This window comes from Dermacentor albipictus, unplaced genomic scaffold, assembly GCF_038994185.2.
Source record: "Dermacentor albipictus isolate Rhodes 1998 colony unplaced genomic scaffold, USDA_Dalb.pri_finalv2 scaffold_31, whole genome shotgun sequence".
Lineage (NCBI taxonomy): Eukaryota > Metazoa > Arthropoda > Arachnida > Ixodida > Ixodidae > Dermacentor > Dermacentor albipictus.
Window position 1 is genome coordinate 2,908,059 of NW_027225585.1, and position 22,059 is coordinate 2,930,117.

Consider the following 22,059-nt stretch of genomic DNA (forward strand, 5'->3'; position numbering starts at 1 on the left):
ATTCTTTTATGAAAAAATACATATTTTATTGCTTTGACTGTGCGTAGCGTTCAAGAATTCGTTTGCAGCATCTTTGGCAATGACAATGCAGTTATTATTCATGGATTTGATCCCTTGACAAATTGTTTAAGAGGAAGCTTTAGCTCGGGCCCAATCCGACGCGGCCTATTCGAATACTTGTAAAACGCAGAAACCCTTTTCTTAGATAATCCTGCGAATCGCTTTTATTGAAATTCGTTGCATTCGAGAGAGAAAGTTAAATCCTAGTTCTGTTGGAAACAAAACTTCGATTTAGGGCCTGAATGTTGTTTAAAATATTTTGAAAAATTCGAAAGCTTGAAAATATAGGAGCACGACGTTTACAAACTAATAGCTATGCATGAATAACAGACATTGCGGTTCTGTAAACGGCATCTATTATAACAGTCAAAGCGGACAAGTTTGCTATATCAATTTGTATCTTACGTGAATTGGTTACGTTGTGTACAAGGGTTCTGCACAAGCCGTATTTCCACAATACTAATTTTTTTTTGAGATTCATGTGTAACATATCCATTTTGTCCGCTGTAGATGTACTATTAGATGCAATTCACAGAATTGTGATATCATTTTTCATTGTTGAGTCACGGAGTTTTAAACTTGATAGTTTCGTTTTCAGAAAATTTTCGATTTGGCCAATTTTTAATAAATAATTGACCACCTAAATAAAAAATTTGAAACCAGTAGTCACTGGAATTAAACTTTTGCTTTTAAATGCAACAACAAAATTTCTGGCTACGCCACTGGCCCCATGTATATTTATATATATATATATATATATATATATATATATATATATATATATATATATATATATATATATATATATATATATATATACACACACACCACATGGGGCCAGTGGCGTAGCCCCCCCCGAACAAAATTTCTGGCTACGCCACTGCCTTGCACCCCCACGGCGTCGGTTAATGCAGCAGCAGCCACCACAGGGGCCACATCACCCACCCAAGGTGCTTTCCGCTTCCGACGGGCAGTACCACGGCCGCGTCTTCTGACCCGAGCCCAGCTGCTGTGCCTAGCCCTCCACTCCGTCTTTCTGTCGGGTGTGCTTCTCCAGGCTTTTGTCTGCAAACTTTCTGGCATGGCCCGTGTGTGTCACCAAAATAGAAGTCTCCGGAAGCAGTATCATTTTCCAAAAAGCTCTCTCGGCCACCTGCGAGACTCTGGACGCATTGCCATCGTATATGTGCAGCGGTCAGTGTTGCCCCAAGCAGGGAGCCATCAGTGTCTGTGCAGCTGCAGAATTGGGACAGCCTCACTGCTCGAGCAGCTGTGACACTTGAAATCATGACCACAGCTAGCTGCACATGGCTGCATTTTACGAGCGAGCTTGTTTACTCTCACTACATGTGCAGAACAATGTGTGTACATCTGACTTGCATCATAGTGGACACCGTTATTGTCTTGTGGCAGAAAGTGATGCACGATTACATCTTTATTCCAAGACAGCCAGGTGCCATCTGATCACAGGGTGCCGTTGCTGTGCTCGTGCACATCTGTAATTGCGCGCTCTCCAGAAGCATCGATGACAGCAGTCAGACATGTCTCTTTGGCTGCACATGTACAGCTACGTGCCAGCTGGTCTTGTGATGACTTTTTTCTCAAAGTTGCACTAGGCAGCACTGCAAGTGCGGACCATTTTTAGTGCCTGCGAAGAGCCATTTGTTGTTATTTTTGTGAATGTGAGTGTTGCCTTTATCACTTTTTCTTTAGACCAGTATGCTTGGCATGCTTAGCATGGATTTTTCTAGGTGACTAAGACCAGTTCAGGTTGTACTATAGAGATTGTGTCAGTTTGATCTTGTTTTTGCTGTCTCGGTGGTTTTCTCATTTCCCATTGCATAGTGCAGGCAGCCTACAGCAGTATTTCATTGCCACATTGGGCAGGCTGTTGTTTTGTTAGCATGAACGAAGCAATTGTTGTGTGTGATCACGCGCACCATAATTCTCTGGTGTGTTATAATGCAATGCACTGCTGCTCTTCATTCCATTGCAGCTAAAGGACTGCCTGAACTGTCAAGTGCACGCAAAATATGAAATGGAGCAGTACCGACTCTCTACCGTCGTTGCTGCAGAAATGATTTTTTTTCTTTGTGTCAACGCTGTTTTCACCTGTGCATGTTGTTTGCTTAGCAAATGTTTGTAATACACCAAATTAAAGCTGTGGGAGTGAAAAAGTGTGGTTACTTTTCCCTTTCGAGCCTCTTTAGAGACATGCAATCGTGCTCAGACTTTTTTGCTGTGCGAATGTGGAGGCACATTGTTTTGTCTCAGTCCGGTGCTCGTGTGGGCAGCTAGCTGAGGAGTCTGCACTGCATTCGTCTGCGAGGCAGTTTTCTGTGTAGTGGAAGGTTATTCTTGCACACTTCATTCATCATGCTTTCTTTTGGGGAGAATTATGTGGATCAGGCTGTTACTAAAAATAAAAAATTCACTGTGTTCTCCTTTCTTTTACCTCACAAAGCTGAATGCTGTGTGCAGTGTCATCTGCAAAAAATATTAGCACCTGTATACCGGCTTTCTCTGCTTCTAAGTGTGACCAGGAATTTTTAAAAATAACATAGACTTAAGAAAATGGTGATCACTGTTGACGAGCATTGTTCATGCCTTTATTCTTATTTTTAAGTTGTATCAGTCAGTCAGTCAGTCAGTCAGTCAGTCAGTCAGTTTTTATTTGCAGGAAAATCACATCATCCTGCGGGTGGCAGAGACTAAAGGCATGATTGCCTGACGAGGTCTCTGCCCCCGTAACAAAAGGAGCAGTCTGCAGCAGTACAGCAGAGAGCTGGTAACAAAAGAGAAGCGGCGTTACAAAGAGTACACGCATACAGCCTACAGCAAACATTCTATCAATATGGGTGTACTTAAACACTATGGATAGTTTATTATTATTTTTTTTAAATCACATTGAAGATTCGCTCATATCACAAAAATACTTAAAAGGAAGTCAACAATTGAAACGGAAATTTACATTTGTCATTGTAACTTAACACTTTCAACCAAAAACAGAATCGACGGAAAACAAAATGAACCGCAGTTCACGTTTGAACGTTTTTCTGGGTAGGCAGAAATCCAAAATAGAAGCACAGTTATTTAACATGTCTATTACCTGATATTCCAGATCTTGTTTTCCATAATTTGTTCTGACTTTTTTATTTCTGCGTTTGGGGTTACGGATATGATATTGCGCCAAGACAGGTGTGTAAATACTGTGGAGTTTCTGTTTATAAATTCGCTGTGCCAGTATCCATAAATAGACTTTATTTGCAGGTAAAACATCAAATCTAGGAAAAAATGGTTGTGTCAGCAACAAACTAATAGGGCCGGTGTAGTTCACAAAAATCCGGAGGGCACGTTTTTGCAGCAGCTGTAGCCTATCGTAGTTCCCTTTTGTCGTTGTCCCCCAGACCAGAATGCCATACAAAAGTTTAGAATAGAACAGGGAGTAATACAGTGATTGCTTTAGCCAAAGGGGTAGAAGAGGAGCTATTTTTCTAATACATCCAATAGACTTCGCGAGTTCGGAGAGAAGATGATTGACATGGGGGGTCCAAGACAACTCTTCACTAAACCATACCCCAAGGAACTTTTGTACACTTACTTGTTCTAAGTTATGTCCTCTGTACTGTAAGTTAATCATTTTTTTATGCTTATTGATTGGCTTAAATATCATGTACTTTGTTTTTACTGCATTCAACTGAAGTTTGTTTTGTTGCAACCATGCGGATAAATCATTTAAATACAGATTGGCCGATTGCTCAATGTCATGCAATGTTCTACCTGTAAAAAATAAACTAGTGTCATCTGCAAACATGGTTATTGTGGGTGTTCTTTGTAGATCCGTAATGTCATTAACATATAAGAGGAAAAGTAACGGGCCTAATATCGAACCTTGCGGGACACCTAGTTTAATGTCAAGCTGTTTTGAAGAACTACTATCTATTTTAACAAACTGACGCCGAAACGATAAGTAGCTCTTGATAAGGTCCAATGTGATACCTCGAATTCCATAGCAATCTAATTTTATAGCTAAGATTTCGTGGTCAACAGAATCAAAAGCTTTGCGCAGATCGAGAAATATGCCTAAGGTGAAGAGCTGATCTTCAATATTTCTGATTATTTGCTGCTTGACGGCAAGAAGAGCGTCCTGAGTTGTCTTGTTTTTCTGAAAACCATACTGTGAGGGTGATATTATATGATACTTAGTTAGATATTTTGACAGTCTGTTATTGATTGACAATTCGTAAATCTTTGAAAACACCGGTAGCACTGAGATTGGCCGGTAATTAGTAATATCGTCAATTCTACCTCCTTTGTGTATTGGAATTACTTTGGCCAGCTTTAATTTATCTGGGAAGACTCCAGTAGAAAATGCGAGACTAATGAGGTAGGCTAGGACAGGGCTGATAATTAATGACACACGCTTTACAGGTTCAACTTTAATTTCATCATACCCACTTGCAACATTATTTTTTAAGCATATTATAAGACCATTGATTTCTCTTTCGGTAACGGCATCCAAAACAAATGAATTTACTCGACGAGAAGGCCAGTAGAGCCCACTTTGTTGAATAGACGGCTGGGGTACGGCTGCATTAATGAAATACTCGTTAATTTCATCTGCTAGCGTCTTGCCTCCTACAGAGTCATTGATTACTATTTGGTCAGCCTTAACCGGTGATGGGTTCCTTCCAGTAAGGTAATTTACCTGTCTCCAGATCTTTGCCGGATCCGTTCTTATCCTAGCAAACATTGCTTCATAATATGCAAGTTTGGCTTTCTTTATATCAGCGTTTAATTGATTGCGATATTTTTTAAATTCTTTGAACAAGTCATCGTCTTTGCATTTTATGAATTTGTGGAACATATTATTTTTCTTCTTGATGCGTTTAAACAGGGCGGTGTCAATCCAGGGCTTTTTAATCTTCCCATTGCATTTCTTATACTCTCTAAGTGGAAATGCATCATTGTAGCAACTAAGAAAGACCCGAAGAAAAACCTCATACGCAGAATTTGCATCCTGCTGTAAGTACACATTTGACCAGTCAGCCCGCTCAATTAAAGAATGAAAGTAGCTTAACGATGAGTCATTCACCACCCTATGTTCAAGCCTGGTGCGTTTATAGTTCGTGGTTAGGATGTGTTGTGTGGCAAAGAATATAGGCAGATGGTCACTGATGTCACATGATAATGCCCCTGCTTTGAAATCTGATGCATTCAGGTTTGAAACACATATATCTATGGAAGTAGAACTTTGTGAAGTAATTCGGGTTGGCATAGAAATAGCATTTTCGCACCCATAAGAGGATAAGAGATTCATCAAGTCGCGCGCAGAAGAGTCGTCGGCCAACGTATCGATGTTTACATCTCCCAAGAGAAAGAACGGCTTATTAGTATTAATACAATAGATTATTACATTTTCTAAATGCTGTAGGAAATGCCGCTTGTATCCAGTCGGTGGCCTGTACAGATCAGCAATTAAAAACATGCTGGTTTCCACCGTTAAGCACTCTATATCCTTATTCATAACTGTGCACTCATCAACAATATGATATGCATACTTTCGCTGTAGATAAATAATCAGGCCACCACCTCTACCTGTTCTGTCTAATCGTATTGGAATGTAATCAGTAAAACAAGGAGAAGGCTCATCTTTGCTTAACCATGTTTCTGTGAACATGAATGCGTCAAAATTAACTTGCAGGGATTTTAGCCAAATGTCCAGCTCATCTTGTTTGTTCCTCATGCTACGGACATTTAGGTGTAATAAGGAAAAACATGGGTGTAAATATTGAAGATTTGATTTTAGCGTGGACGATTCAGTAATGAAAGAGGATGAGTTGAGCATCATACTGATTAAATTAGAAACCCGGGCCAACACAATGACGTCTAAGATTATTTGATGCGGGCGATATCTTGCTTGTTTGCAATTCGAATGGCATCGGTCTGTTCATCTTTCCGTGCCAAAATTTTACCCGAGCTGACCCAGACGTATTTCCATCCGGCTTTTTTCTTTTCTGCAAGGGCAGCCCCAAGAAGTTGCTTGTTCTGTCGTGTTAAGTGCTCATTCACGTAAATGGTAGTGATGCCTGTGCCCTTATATCCCACATCTTCAGATGACAGCTTCTTTTTTTTTGACTTTGCAAGGAACGTGTTGCGCTTGGTTTGCGATATGAACCGTACAACGATGTTCTTATCCTCACTGCGGGCCGTGGGCACCCGGTGGCAAATGTCGATATCAGTATCAGTTACCGCTTCACCAACAAGTTCACCGATCTTTTTTATCACTGAGGTCGAGTCGAGCTCCTCTGGCACACCCCTGATTTCCAGGTTATTACTTCGCTGATATTGTTCGAGCTCGTCCACTTTCTTTTCAAGTCTCTCGTTTTCTGCTTTGAGATGTTGATTCTGAGCTGTTAACGCTTTTATTTCTTGATGTAACGCCTTGATGTCACCAGTAATTGCCTTAACTTCATCACAGGTGTCGCTACAGAAGCGCAGACTATCTTTAATTTGCCTCATTTCCGTCCGCATTTCCCTGCGGAAGTCTGATAACGCACTTGCGAGTTCCTTTTCTTCTTTCTTTGACATCGTGTGCCCACGTCAAAAAGCAGTCAAAATACAAAATATATATCTATTTTTGGTTGTCCGGCAGCAGTGCAGCAAGCAAGGTAATTACTATAACGTGTCAAGGTCGTTTGTTCTTACCTGTAACGATATACAGGATCACTTAGTCGACCTGCTCGCTGGGTGCACTGCTGCCGGACTGAAGAGCGAAGCAGGGATTCTGGGCTTATGTAGGCAGCCGGGCACTCTGCTCCGTCAGCGTAGGCAGAGACGAGGATGCGCAGTAGGTTGCACGGGCGTCACGGTAGCCAAAGGGCTCAGGCAGCCTGCGTCGTTGATGGCAAGCCAAAGCGTTGATCCAAGGCCCCAGGAAACGTGTGGCTGTAACGATATACAGGATCACTTAATTGACCTGCTCGCTGGGTGCACTGCTGCCGGACTGAAGAGCGAAGCAGGGATTCTGGGCTTATGTAGGCAGCCGGGCACTCTGCTCCGTCAGCGTAGGCAGAGACGAGGATGCGCAGTAGGTTGCACGGGCGTCACGGTAGCCAAAGGGCTCAGGCAGCCTGCGTCGTTGATGGCAAGCCAAAGCGTTGATCCAAGGCCCCAGGAAACGTGTGGCTGTAACGATATACAGGATCACTTAGTCGACCTGCTCGCTGGGTGCACTGCTGCCGGACTGAAGAGCGAAGCAGGGATTCTGGGCTTATGTAGGCAGCCGGGCACTCTGCTCCGTCAGCGTAGGCAGAGACGAGGATGCGCAGTAGGTTGCACGGGCGTCACGGTAGCCAAAGGGCTCAGGCAGCCTGCGTCGTTGATGGCAAGCCAAAGCGTTGATCCAAGGCCCCAGGAAACGTGTGGCTGTAACGATATACAGGATCACTTAGTCGACCTGCTCGCTGGGTGCACTGCTGCCAGACTTTGTGCACTGCTGCCGGACAAGTTTCATTACCTCACTTTTACTTCATTTACCTAATTGATAAGGCATCAGTGCAAAAGCAGTGGAGGATGTCGTGAAATTACGGATAACAGCATTCAGAGAGGTGCTATTCTATGTTATCTTCTGTTGTTTTCTTCTGCAACAAAGAAAGCTATGTTCTATGTTATCTTCTGTTGTTTTCTTCTGCAACAAAGAAAGCTTGCGACAATGTCAAGCACTGTTCCAGCTCATCGCACTGGGAACTAGCAGCTGCTCTCTTTCCCTGGCTCGTCGGCAGCTTTTGCCGTGAATCTTCAGTCTTTATCAAACACAAGGCCCTGGCTTTATATGTGCGTAAGATGTTGAGCATACTAGATGGTGAGGTTTACCTGTCTTTGTTGTCACATGGTATTTATAAACTTAAGCGGGCTTTCGTTTTTCATTTGAAAAAGGGGGCTGCACATGACCTAGGTTGCTATCAATGTGGTTGTCGACATGCTTCACAACTTTTGCATTGATGCCTTATCAGTCTGGTTAATTGAAAGTTTGCTATGTAAACCTAATAACTTTAACTAATTGGAAAATAACACTTTACTAGCCTAAACAACACTCATCAGCTTAGTGGTTGCCATTTGTGTAAAGCCCTCTTTTTTTTCCTTCTTGGTGTCATTTATTTGGGACAACTGTTATGTCTCCGAATGGAAAATTTGCTTTCTCTCATGTCCTTGGCCTTGCGTGCTTGGAAGAGCAACAGTCATCAGTCCTTTTTTGTTTGATGATTCAATATTCTAAAGGGACACAGGCTGTAAGAGATGCCGTAACAGAAAGTTAATTTTGAACACATGGGGTTCTTCAGTGAGCACCCAGTGTCTGGTACTTGAGCTTTCTTGCATTCAGAGTGGGACAGCCTTGACAAACAATTGAAGCTGCTACCTCGTGCTCAGCAACACATGGTCACTGCAGCATGTACCAATTGCTTTTATCCTGCCCTCAGTTTAACCTTTGCTTCCACAGCACGGCACTTTTTTTTTCAGAGAGCTATGTGGCCCCTGACCTGATGCAAGTAAGCGTACAGCACAAAGCGTTGCAAGCTCACACTATGCAGGAAGGTTCAGAAAAATATGTTTCAGATTTCTTATGAGGGTACAGAAGACAAGTGATTTCTTACGGATTGCTTCTTTTACTGACAGCCACATGACTAATCCTAATGCAAGATTTGAAGTCTGTTGTGCACAACCACTTGAAGGCTTGCAAAAAGCTGGCACTGTTGATGGCAATTACAACAGGTTCAAAGCGTGTGCATAGTGGGCCTGCTAGTGCCATGATGACAGTAGTCCTTGCTGCTTTCCCGCTACTGTCAAACGCCTTTATAACAAAGTGCTTGGGACCTCCAATATTCTTTATATGTACAAGTCGCTTTGCTGTAAAGGTCGTGCACTGTACTGCTTACCCTAGGGCAGGCAAAGCACACTCAACAAAAGTAAATATTTAGCATAATTCAGGAGAGACTTGGTAGAATAATTGCTAATTCTTGGTGCACACTTGGACAGAATCAGCAACTGCAGCAAACCTTATTGTACCAAGATTCACGGCATGCTTTGCGGCAAAACATAGGAGCTACACAAAGTAAAGCTGCAGATTATACAATGTCGCTATCGCCTCTTTTGCCGTGAGATTTCTTGGTTAGTCTACAGGATCTTCATCACTATTGCCTCTGTTGACTTTCGCGTCCCTACCTACCCCCCGGCTGGCTTTGAACACATTGTCGGTCGTCACTTATGATTAAATCACCAAATGCGACGCATTCGTCAGCCATCGCACGCACTGATGCACTGAAACAAGCAGCATACTAGTCGAGCGATTGCTGGAGCAGTGAAGTGGGACTACTACTGATGGTGGCATGCTTGTCAACTGCCACTGGTGCTAGCACATAGAGGGCAGTGGCAGCACTGCTACTTGGCATTCGTCGTAAAGCAACCGCTAAACTGCCGAGGGATGCCTAAATTTCTTTGTTGTACAGGCAAATTTGTTCTACCAGCCTTCGTTGTAGAGGCATTCAATCAATCAATCAATCAAACATTTAAAGCACGATTACAACAAGGATATGCAGAAGAGCGTCCCAAGGTCACCAGTCTGTACCGGGACCCTCTGGACATGATATTCGACTGTATACTGGGAGTTCCAAGGCAACATTGAGGGGAATGCCAAAGACAATGCCATTGTGGATTTTTCTAGTGAATTTAGGGAAGTCGGGGAGGTGAGTCTTCTCAGCTCCGCTCCTAATAGCGAATAATTCTCCCCTCCCTGGCTTCTGATGTAGGTAGGTCTGTCATGGCACAAACACGATGTGCATGTTACCGTGGTTAACCTTGGCCTGCTAAAGACTACCAGCATAGTATTTTGTGGCAGCAGCGGAGTTGCAGAAATAGTAGGATTTTATCAGAGCAATGCATTCTGGCCAATTCCACACCATGATATTGAAGCTGAAATGCCAGAATGTGCAACTGTCATGCCCCTAGCAGACACCTGCAAGTCACGTTTCTGCCTCCCAGTCTCCTTTACCAAGCTGCGATATCCCTTACTTCATGCATTGCGTGACGACAAGGCCAAAATGGTTGCATCACACATACGTGCACTTTTCAGCGTTTTGGTTTCGATTTTCTGCATAAAACTGGCAAGAGCATGTTAATTCATCTCTCTTCAGCCCTGTGCAAGTGGTTACAGACTCTTTGAACAGGTTTCAAGTCTAAAATTATAACTGATCGTCCCTTTCCATTCAATGCGGTCTAAGGTTAGTAATTGTGCAATTACTGCTTTGATTCATTTTAGTATGTACACTGCTGCATTAAACTGATGAAATCTCGTAGTTGTCTTTCCTCCATTAAGAAAATTGTGAATAGATTTTCTCAAACAGCTTGGATGTCGTGCAGCTTGGCATCAGGGGTCAGCTTAAACCGAGTACTAATGTGCCACTTTCAACTTATCATTATTTTCCATTAAACAAAGGTTTCAATCCTAGAAAAGATACTAGAAGGTGTTGGAGCACCTTAAATTTTAATTTACTGCACCTTTTGCTGTGACTCAGGTTTGATGCCCAAGAGGTCACGACGCAGTAGTACCTTGGCATATTCTGTTCCTACAGTGTGGCTGCCACATACATGCTTGGTCACAAGAAACTGTGTGCAGCAGTATTTTTTATAAGCAACGCCATCGAAGCTAGCCTTATTACTACATGACATCTGCAATTTTTTCTTGGTGTCACGACATTGCGATGTTTTCCAGCCTTAATAGGTGCAAAAAGTGCTGTGCTTGAGTTTGTACAACTATGAAAATATGTCAGTACTCATTTGAAGGGGTAAGCACAATGTTCGTGGTGTGGTTAGTTGCTCAACCATACAAATAGAAAGGGCAGCTTTGCAAGTGGCACCTTTTGAATCCATCGTTCCCCTTATGACGATAACATATATCTGAACATGAGGATCTGAAAAGGCAGATGGGAACACTGCTTGTGGTTGCTTAGTATGGAATGCATGGTTGCTTCACCATGGAATGCACCATTGCTCTGCAGCCAGTTGCTAAGCTAGCTGCAGCCTCAAAAGCCTGGCATCAAATGCCAAATAGCACAACTTCTCGTCTTTTCTGATTTGTTCAGACAGGCTTGAGTGCACAACATAATGGCATTATCATTCTCTCCCCCTTTTGGCTGCAAGGGGTAATAAATGTGAAAGTCAGAGGACAGGAAACAGGCTGTGAGTTAATGAACCATCGATGGGCTGACCAATGGAATCTTTTCACATTCACAAGCGTGCTTCTCTGCACTGCACATTTGCCCGACTAACGACAGCACAGGTCGCAGTTCAAACAAAAAATATATGCTATTTGCACATGCTGGGGCTTGTATCTTGCACACAGTTTCATCACAAGAGCAAAATGTACATTTTACGTGCCATAACACAAGCAAACTGTGCTTGTACAGGCTGCTTGCAAAAATGATTACGCTGCTGTTAGTTGGCCAAACTGTCTAGCAGAAAAGCTAGCTTTACAATTACGAATAGGTTCTATTGGAAGTTGCTTCCACAAGCATGCACACACACAAAACTGAATTGTGCGGGATTAAGTGCATAATGGTGCACCTTTCTTTTCGTAGGTAATGAGCAACAACTTGTGGAAAATAGTTGCTCATTACTTTTGCCATGGCCTCATACAAACAGAATTGCACAACACATAAGATGTGTGACAATTTATGCACACAGAACTTTTATGCATGTGTTTGTTGCAGTTTGGCATAATGTTTCGTTGGGCCTTGAGTGCCACAGCTAGAAACACTTTGGCAACATATACTAACTTTGGACACACCAACCTTTGCTGAAACAAGGGTACTGTTGAGATTCGAAGACACGGTGGCACGAGAAATAGAAGAGGCATGTTTTTTTTTTTATAAGCAAATCGGGTGAAAGTGGCATCACGCTGCATTATGCTGCATGCTGCAGACTACTTGGATGCCTACCACTATATGATGTTGGAACTAAAAACTTTTGCTTTTTAACTTTTTCTTGGGCCACATTTTTCAGTGCGTCTATATATCTGTGTTTTTTCATTAAACCCTCACTTGATAGTCTGCACTGTGTCGTGTTTTCTTCCCCTCCATCTACATTATTTTGCACTGCCTAAGTCAAGAATAATTACTTCTGGTGAATTCTGGTCAACCTGTTGAAACTTGCTCCTGTGGCGCTTTCTGCAACACTGGTCAAACTAGGAGGAGCCTTGCACAGACATTATGTACTGCAAAAGTAACGAGAACTGCGCGAGTTGGAATATGTTCATGGTCTGTCAACACAACTAGACAAAGACAAAAAAGAAGAGACGGCCACAAGTGCTGTCTATCAACTGAAGCTTTAATGCAAACACATGGCCTCAACGCATGCCTCAACGAACACCACACTTCAATTAAAGGGCACACCCAGCTCTCATTTAGCCACTGTCACACCTGTGGTTATCATGCCTCTTTTCAATAGTACTGCCATCGTTATGAGGCACAGAGGGCAGTGTACGCACAAGATAGCTGAAGTTTTTCACATCCATAAGCAGGTGCACAAATGCACAAGTCAGCCCTCCATCACACTAACACAGGATCAATTTACCTTTTTGTTTTATCAAATGTAATTAAACATGATTTTTCTGTAGGCTCTTTACAAGATGTTGGTTTTGTTTTTCCCTGCTTTGGTGCAATCTGCGTTGCATATATTGGCCATGTGCTTGCATTAAAGCCTCAGTTGATAGATGGTGCCTTCTTTTTCGTCTTTGTCTAGTTGTTGTGCTGGAAGATTATGAGGCATTATGTATTTGGTCATTTACCATTAACCATTCGAGTGTTGCCTCATAGCATAATGTGTGCGAATGTGGTAAACCTTTCCCTTTGGTGGCAACAGTCTATATAAATTAGCCCTTTGCTGCAAGCACTGAACTGAGCCTGTGCAGCCCTCCGTTACTACTAAGAACCATGACCGGGCTCACAAGTATGGCCAAGTGCTGCCCAGTGATGTCACCACCACTTCCAAAACAAATTCAGCAGCTATTTCCTATGCAGTAAAAGCTCGTTAGTTCGAACCACAAGGGGAAGCCGCTTCAGTTCGAATTAACGAAAGTGAAGGAGAGCACTGTGATTTGGAAGCAGTAGGGCATGTCAGAAATTTGGGGTGTCAGAAAGTGATGGCGTGTGCCGCAAGCACACACCATCTTCAAGTCGAAGCTCTGGGTCCGACTGTGCCACACCACCGATGTCCACCAAAACGAACGTCAGCCGAGGCTTAACACTATCACAATGAATCGCAACGGCCGATATCTCCTAAGCTGAAAACAGACGTGCACAACCGATGAAGACTGCCGAGACAAAGATGCTGAACATGTGAAGGTGGCGAATGCCCCGATTCGTTGGTTCTTGATTGCAAGCGCAGCTGCAACGCACTTAATTCGCTGTGTTTTGGTGCTTGCCGCGCCATCTCCGCACAACAATAGCAGCTGCACAAGATTTGCAAAGCCTCCGAGATTCGCAACGGACAAGAAGTTTCAGAGGTTACGTAGAACGGAGAGGTGGCAGCCGCCGCTGCCTCCTGCCTGACCCCGCGCCGGTTAGATTTTTTCCGATTTTGCCTTCTCTCGCCGTTTTCTCCATTCCGGAGGCGATGTAGCCTTGTGTGTAGGCAGTAGGCGCGTTTTTCTGGCCGTGTGCCAGGCGAGCGTAGTTCGAATTATCCATGAGGGAACCTTCTCGCGTTCGAATTAACGGACTTTTTTATACATAGACTTCTGAGGAGCTTGGCCGGACCAAATCGTACAATTCGAATTATCCATAAATTCGAATTATTGAAGTTCGAATTAACGAGCTTTCACTGTATGTGCAAGTTGGCACACATTCGGGCTACTTCTTTTCGCCTCTCTATTTCGTGCAAGCAGTACCAACAGACCTTGTGGTTTTTCAGTCACCTGCGGCATTAATCTAGCCAAACTTTTGTAGAGCTAGAAGTGTGCTTAAGTGTTTTAATGAAAAGAATTTCTTTGTAATTTGTCAAGTAGGAAAGAATAAAGCACATAAAGAACATTACCAAGAGCTTTATTATATATCAGAGAGGGGCTTGCATCAATAAGTATCACCATTGGACTAAGCTTCCAACAGAATTAGAAAAGCACAGGGCACTTCCTGCAGAAGGGCACTGTAACACTCTACTACACCCAAAGTGAACTGCCTTGATCAGATGCACTACTTCACAGCATTCCCTGAACATCCTCCAACATAGGTACATAAATGCCACTGAAGCTCGCATTCTGGTAAAGCTTTCCAGTAGGGTCTCACCTAGAGGTCCTATCAGCTTGATCCCCAAAGAATTTGTCGACTGCAACTTTCTGAAAACACAAGGCTCATTATATTCCAGGTGGACACCAGGTTGAGGCTTGCCACTGTCTGGTCACAGGAGCCGAGAGTGTGCACCACAACCTAGTGGGTCCATTTAAATGTCACCCCACTTTCTCTGCAGCATGCACCTCAGGTGCCATCATCACTGGCTCTGACAAGACTCGGAAGTGGTGCAGCCTAAAGCACTGACATCGCTGGAGGCGCTGGGGATCAAACTGGGCAAAAGTGAACAAGGATGGGTGGGAGAAGTACCCCCTAATGGAAGTGCACAGTTCTCAAGACCACCCCAACTCCGTCCCGAGAAGGAAATGACCCTGCCAACTTGCAAGAAAAAATAGCAGTCACATCTGGGCTGCCAGTGCTGCTTGCCGCTCCTTTTCTTCCCGCTGCTTCTCGCGAATCATTTCTTGCTCGATGAGTGCTTCTTTTAAGCTCCTGGGCCGCTCGCTCTCCTTGCGCCAAAATGCCTGCTGCATAAGCATGCCCAGGTCCAACTGATGTTCCCTGGATGCTGCGCAGGTATGCAATGCAACATGGTCACACAGGGCACCAGCATTTTGCAGGGGCAAACTGCTATCACACTTGCCGCACTCATTTAATGGCCCTACTTATTCCAAAAAAATATTGCTCTTTCTTGCTCAAAATTTCTCCTACCAGAAAATTTGCTTCAATAACCATAGCATTTTGCGGTTCAAACGTATACCAGTTTTTCGTCACACTTTTTGTACGCCATTACAATAAGCCCCATATTTCATGCCCACTGCACGTCAAATGCCTATGCTTACAAATTTCTAAATCTTATCATACTTGCATCATCATCTGTGTTTCCCTTCCCTTAGCATCCATTTTCGTTAGCTGGTTATCTGCTCTATGCACTTCACGATCTGCAACAACTCTACTTCTTCAAAGGTCATTAAACAGAAATTTGAGTTGAGTTTTACTAGCAGATGACGGCTTCTATAAACAAAAAATGCCACTCTTACTGAGAGAGGAAGCTTGGCAAACCAGAAAAGACTGAAAACAAAAGATGGCTGGCAATGTCGCCTGGAAGTTCCCGCACCAGCTTGCCCCGACATCATGAATTTTGACACCATCTGCTTGGGCCTACTTAATTTTTTGTCAATACAGTAAAGATGAATTAGATTGTATTCTAAAAGAGCCAAAGACTGAACTTTGCCAGTTTCCAATAGTTTTCAGCCCAAATATGTAAAAATACCTTGAAATGCACGACCTCACACCGACATATCGGCACTGGGTGTCAACGTGAAAGTTAAGAAATGGAAGTTTGGCCTTTATTTTCTCTTCTTGTGATCAACTTCAAATTACAAAATTAACAAAAATATAATTTTCTAAAAATAATCTTAATGACACTTAATCACTATAAACTGATCTTGTGTTTCTTTTTACGTGTCCTTTTAGCTACAATCATAACTAGAATATCAGAAACTCCAATTTGCTCTCTAATACACAATGTCATTTTCCTGTCTCTTGCACATGAAATCTTCTGCTCCATGCTCGTTGGGCAGCCCTTCCTCCCATCCCTCAAAGATTTGCCTTCGTGAGTAGGTACAAGCAAAATGCACTGACTATATACTGTTGTTTCTTTGAGGATAGTGATCAGCTGAAGTTTGTGATTTGCCCTACCTTGTATGTAATTCAAATTTTATTCAAATATGTCTGGAAATTTTCTTCTCATGCTCCAGGTCTGTTCTACACGTTGTCTGTCTGGTCTAAGTAAACATTCTTTCCCTGCTTAAAGAGGCCAACCGTCAACCTGGAGTCCTTGTTCCCTTGCCAGGCTATTGAACCTTGGTTTTCTGCATATGGCTCTTCAAATCTGCCCTTAGACTTTAATAGTTTATGTACTCTATCATTTGTTGTAACTTGATTCCCAGAGCACTGAAAAGGTCAATTGTGTGACCACACTTTTTTGTAACTTGACCAAACATTTTTAAAAAGTGGTAGATCGTAGGCAAATGCAACCAACATGTTGTTAGTATAGTAGGTTAGAGTTACGCAGTCTGTTATCCTGAAGTGCCCTTAGTCATCTATTATCAAAGTTCAATTATGCAATTTTTTTTTGTAACCGCTACTGTACATGCCAGTGCTTTTGATTCTGTAAATACTGGTTGAGTTTGAACAAAACTTGAAGCAGTGCAAAGAAGACGAGGACAGGAATCAAAAACAAACACAGCTGGACAGCTCGTCATGTGTTTGTTTTCAATTCCTGTCCTCATCTTCTTTGCACTGCTTCAAGTTTTACTGAAGATGAACCAACTTGCCTAAATCAAGTTGTTGCTACTACATACATGGTTGGGTTTCTAGCAGGATTCTGCTTATACCTGCTTATTGACAAGATGCTATTCACCAGGAGTGTTCTAGAAATCTGTGAAGTAATTTTCACAGCTAAATCACCAAGTCCCTGACAAAATTCACAATTTCACTTTTATTTTTCCTACAAGTGCAACTTCGTTATGGCAAAATTAATGTACTGAGAATACAACCCCAGGATCATTATTAGATGTGCCCATAATTGGGCACCATGTCCCCAGGCTGTGGACTTCACAGGAATCGAAAACCGTGCAGATGTAATAAAATTTACTTGCAAAGGAGTCATACACAACAGTATATTGCTTGCAATCGTGAAACACTTCAGCATTATTGATTTTTTGACAGTCTCCATGTAAATACAGGCAAGTAATGATGTAATACTACTACCACGTGCTGGATTGAGCAGCAAAACTCTGCCTTTCAAAGACTATCTTCTACACACAAAATTGCACCACCAATGATAAAGCGAAATCTTGATGAACCAACAATTCAGAGACGGGCCTCATGGCCCAACACTAAGGTGCAAGAACTGCTGCAGCCTCGTCAACTCCTTTGACAACAGTCAAGGGGGGAGGAGAATGTGCTTTAATAAATGTTTCAACAACCAACAATGCAGAGGGTTGGTGAAATTGGGAATAGCCACTAATGCATTTTCTTTTTGATCCATGATTTCATTTAATGCGGAAAAAAAAAATACAGCTGCTGGTGAACACAAGTGCACTAACTGTGATACACAACCAAATAGCTAACTCTTTGAATACCAATGGCCATTTCTCAGGGGTTTAACAAATTCATTTAGTCACCACACGCACCGCTTTTAGCATATAATACAACATTATAATTTGTTGAAAACTAATTCGTGTTTCTAAATGTACATTAAGAGAAGAAATATATTTAATAAATAATTACAAAAACTTTCGAAGCTGACATTTTTGTGGCCGCTTGAAAAAACAAGAAACTATAAAATGTGAACCAAATTTCAGAACATACGTTTCACAAGGAGAGTGTGTTGGGAGGCTAGTTGATAAGACATACTTTTTTGTGAACTTAAACTGTGCTAGGGATGAGACACCGAGGTGGAAGAAGACAGGATGAACGCAGACTAACAACTGGTTTAGTCGTTCGTCTTGTATTCTTCTACCTCGGTGTCTCGTCCCTAGCGCAGTTTAAGCTCACAAGAAAACAAAAAAATGTTTCACAGAAAAAATATTTGAAGAAAACTCTTTCATAAAAATTAAATGGTACACAATCGTTTTTACGATGCAAAACGCAAATATGTTAGACCTGTGTCATGTAATGAAGCATTAGGAACACCTTGGTGAGGGCTAATTCGTTCATCTTCACAACTATGCTCACATTGTGAGATTGAAACGAGGACACACGGAGAAGGCGTTCTGTGGCATTTGCTTCTCTGTGTGTCCTTGTTTCAGTCACACTAGTTAAGCAGTTCCTTTACTTCATCAGGAAGAGGTAGATTGCATTTTCAGCAGCAAACATCTGTTTCATGTTCAACTTTGTGCTCCAGAGAGTACATGTTGCAGTATTGCCTTTTCTAAACTCTTTCCGGGTTGGTGTTGAAGATTTGGTACCAGTTTTTGAGCAAGAAGGTCCTAGCGATTTTCAGCGTCGAGGTTCAGCAGCTGATGGTGGCGCTCAATTCTGAACAACTTTGGCACTTGTCTGAAACTGCAACTGTTCTAAACATTGTGAAAATGCCCAGTTCTTCATTTTGGATGCGTGGCATACCTCTAGAATAGCGCTTAAAAAGAATAAAACTGCTCAGAGTCGAAAGCTGAACTCCCACCAATTCCTTTCAATTACCACTTACCCAGTATGGTGGTGCTACTGGCCACCGTTGCTGCATTTTGATGTAAAAAAATTGCAAAAAAGCTTGTGTGTTATATTTAGGAGCACATTAAAGAACCTTATAATTAATTCTGAGTTCCCCACCATGGAGCACCTCACAATCAGATCGTAGTTTTTGGCATGTAAAACCCCAGAATTTAATAATTCTAATCAATGTTCATCTTTCAGTGTTGCGAGATAGTAGATTTGACCATGTAATGCCATTCTCTGGCTTACTACTGGTTCTCTGATCAAAAAAATTTGATGTTGAGGCACCATAACCACGAGCCGCATGGACTTTTTTTTTTTAAGTGGCGAAAGGCCAATTTTTCACTACAATGTGCGCACCTCAGGTTACTAAAGGTTGTGTAAAAAATCACAGTATTCCTGCAGAAACAAAACAGAAAATTATTCTTGAGGCGCGTTTCCTGGGCTACCTGTTGGATCGTTCTATCCATGTGAGAAACGATTTCAACGTGCTGATATTGTGGGTCAGAATCTTTGATCATCGGAGAACAATTTGGGCACGAGTGGTAACAAAATAGTTAGCCTCCAAATGCCACTCAACCAGGCACATATCTTGAGGAACCCTCCTTCTTGAGCTTCTTTTATGCCAAACACCAGTTCATTTGGTTGCTTATATGCTGAAATATTGATTGTATTTTTCGCAGTTTGTTTTTACTGCACAGTGCTGCCAAACACTGGCATACAAGTACCCGCAGACAGCCACAGAACTGTATCACCTCGGAGAGCATGCTTTGATGCAGTACCCTGTCAAGGTGGCAGAAGAAAAACGCAGGGCAGGTCAGCGAGGAAATGCGGCAGCCTTGTGCTAAGTACGCGTAAACACACATGACAAACAGTGCTACGAGCGTTCACGCGTCTCCGCATTTGACCGCAATCTCGCGTGGCAGGTGCAGCGTACACCGGCAATGTGTATCGCAGATACCTCAATAAATGAAAACGTACGACTTACGCGACATACCGATAAGAAAGACAGTTGCAAGTATTTCGCTCGTCTCTACTGCAGCAGAACTGCAGTGCGAACACATAAAACGGACGCTTTGTTCGTGCCCTCTAAAAGTTGTAACAATAATTACTCTCATAAAAGTGAACGGTAAAGTGAACCACTGCATGGCTGCCTGGGAGACACAAAAACTAAAATGGTACAGTTACACAACTTGAGATCAAAAACGTACTTTCTGGCTCAGAGAAGCTTGTGAACATGTCGTATATGGCTCGGCTAAACAAGAGGCAAGTGCCTCCGATGCTGAACACGAGCACAGTGAACCTCCGATGCCGGGTGAACCACGAAACCTTGGGCACACGGATGGGGTGCTGTCTACGGCTCCACGGATCTACTGCCAACCGTACAATGGACGTGATCATAGCTTCCACCTTGTAGCAGCGAAACTAGTGATGGACCGCACAACTTAACACACACATCCGAGAAATCAGCTACAGACACACAGCATTCTAGGCCATTCAACACAGCACGGCAGGTCATAGAATGAAGGCAGGTCGCCAGCCAGACGGGCAAGACGCAAACGGGCTCCGTGCTATGGTCATAAAATAAAGAACAAATTAGAGAAGGGAAACTGTACCTTCCGCCGTGGTTCGAAAATAAGCAGCGGCAGCGCATGGAACTTACTTTGGCGGACGCCAGATGACGCTGCTCAATCCAAAAGCGAAAGTGCAATTTTTTTTTTTTTAAGCGCAAAATTTAATATGGCCGCATAGAGAAAGCATAGAGTTTCCTACAAAAATTACTAGAGGGAACTCTGGCGCTAGTGTCTACGAGAGCTGCAATGGAAGCGGTTGTCTCAGCATGGGAATTATGGGAAGTACACGGATTTGCCTAAACTTCGTTCTTTTAGCTTCAAACGGCTTCGCGACTTTGTAAACTCGTCATTTTCAACAGTGTATTGCGTATCAAACAATAAAATAAACATCATTAAAATTGCCCGACCGCAGGATTCGAACACAGGGACTCTAGCACAGAAGCCTGATATTGAAACCATTGAGCCACGGACGCATGAATCGAGAAGCGAATGAAACGCCCTTATGAATTTATCGTGGACATGCCAGTGCCTTGAGACGCTTGGCGCGTTTCGATTTGGCCACCTGGACAAGCTCAACCGTTGCAATTAATAGAAATTGTACGCGTTCCCTGCGTCTTCTGCACTTCGAAGAATATAAATTGCGCCGAAATATACGACAATAAGGTTTATATAGCGTAATAAACAAAGCCACAAGAACGTTTGAATCCACAAGCACGAAGATCAGACAAATCCATGTACTTCCCATCATTCCACGGAGGAAGGAAACTAAGGAGAGGCCCTGACGTCACTCTTTGTGAAGCCAAAGTGAAGCCGGAAGTTGGCGTTGCTCATGGCGATGCTCCGCCTTTTGTGCCACCCTCCTCTCTTGTTTACATCTTTCGCGAAACCACGCCGCGCTGCGCGTGGTTTCGCGCGCGGAGCGCGCGCGCTCGTGCAACATTCGGCAGAGCACGGTGCAGGTAACACAGTGCAACAAGACACGGTGACTAACGCAAACCCGCCCACACAGCGCCTTTGCCACGGCGCGAAACCTACCAGAGCAACACGTGTGAGCGCTCAAAAAATCAGAACAACGCCGCCATTGTGGCCCAAAAGGCGTGGCCATGCAGCCAAAAAAATAAAAAAGCAGCAAAAAAATGAGAACCTATACGTCATTTCCGCCACATTTTTCTCCTAGCGCGCGGAGGGGGTAGGGCCTCTCCTTAGTTTCCTTCCTCCGTGCATCATTCCCATGGTAGGACAAAGCATAGAGTTACTATACTGACTCTAGAGGACAAGCTACCCATAGGGCCCATGCATTACACTCTAAAAACAGTTGCACCCTTTGGGGTGTATTAGCCCCGAGAACGAACACGAGCGGCGCTGCGAGCGCCGCTCGCGTGACGTCAGGGAGGGGACTCGCGCCTGTCGTCTGCTACAGTTCGTGCGTTGTACGGGCGCTTTCTGCGGTGTTTTCGTTTGTTCGCCCTCGTTCTCTCTGCTTGTATACTTATGGTGGTCGTCTCAAATATATTTTTTATGACGTCTTCCTTTGTGAACATTTATTCAAAGAGCTAATTTCTTAGACAAAAATGCAGCTCTCGAAGGCAACGCTACAGTGCCAGCCGAAGCGACGCAGACCAGCCCATTGCGGGTTTTTCATACGCGGATAGACAATCGCAAAAGCATAGCCTATAGGAATCCAGTTATGATACCATACCTGCCGCGGTGCAACAAGTATGTCACAAAGCTGGCTATATATGACTACTACAGCAGTTACGTTGATTTTATTCCGCTAAAACAGGTTTGCTCACGACGAGTAGTTCATGGTATAATATCGAATTTTTGCATTTCCTCACAGAAACGCTCGGCAGTAGCACGGTGAC

General features: G+C 43.2%; 1 protein-coding gene and 1 long non-coding RNA gene across 2 annotated transcripts; both read right to left on the reverse strand.

Annotated features, from left to right (window-relative positions):
- Positions 1-1,402: 1,402 nt before the first annotated feature.
- On the reverse strand, positions 1,403-13,701 carry LOC135909922 (uncharacterized). The gene is made up of 2 exons (XR_010566846.2): positions 7,040-13,701; positions 1,403-6,953 (listed from the first exon to the last, which is right to left on the reverse strand). It is a non-coding gene; the product is annotated as an uncharacterized lncRNA (long non-coding RNA).
- A 438-nt stretch (positions 13,702-14,139) lies between these two features.
- On the reverse strand, positions 14,140-20,213 carry LOC135909923 (uncharacterized). Its single transcript, XM_065441934.1, has 2 exons — positions 19,832-20,213; positions 14,140-14,967 (listed from the first exon to the last, which is right to left on the reverse strand). The coding sequence occupies exons 1-2, from the start codon at positions 20,019-20,021 to the stop codon at positions 14,798-14,800; spliced, it is 360 nt and encodes a 119-aa protein (XP_065298006.1). The 5' UTR covers positions 20,022-20,213; the 3' UTR covers positions 14,140-14,797.
- Positions 20,214-22,059: the final 1,846 nt, after the last annotated feature.

Bases quoted from the DNA above. Each gene is read 5' to 3' on its own strand.
- LOC135909923 (XM_065441934.1), bottom strand. From the start codon at position 20,021: ATGATCACGTCCATTGTACGGTTGGCAGTAGATCCGTGGAGCCGTAGA. The intron at 14,968-19,831 runs GTACGTTTTTGA...ATACCTGCGCAG, and splicing joins AAGCTTCTCTGAGCCAGAAA to CATCCAGGGAACATCAGTTG.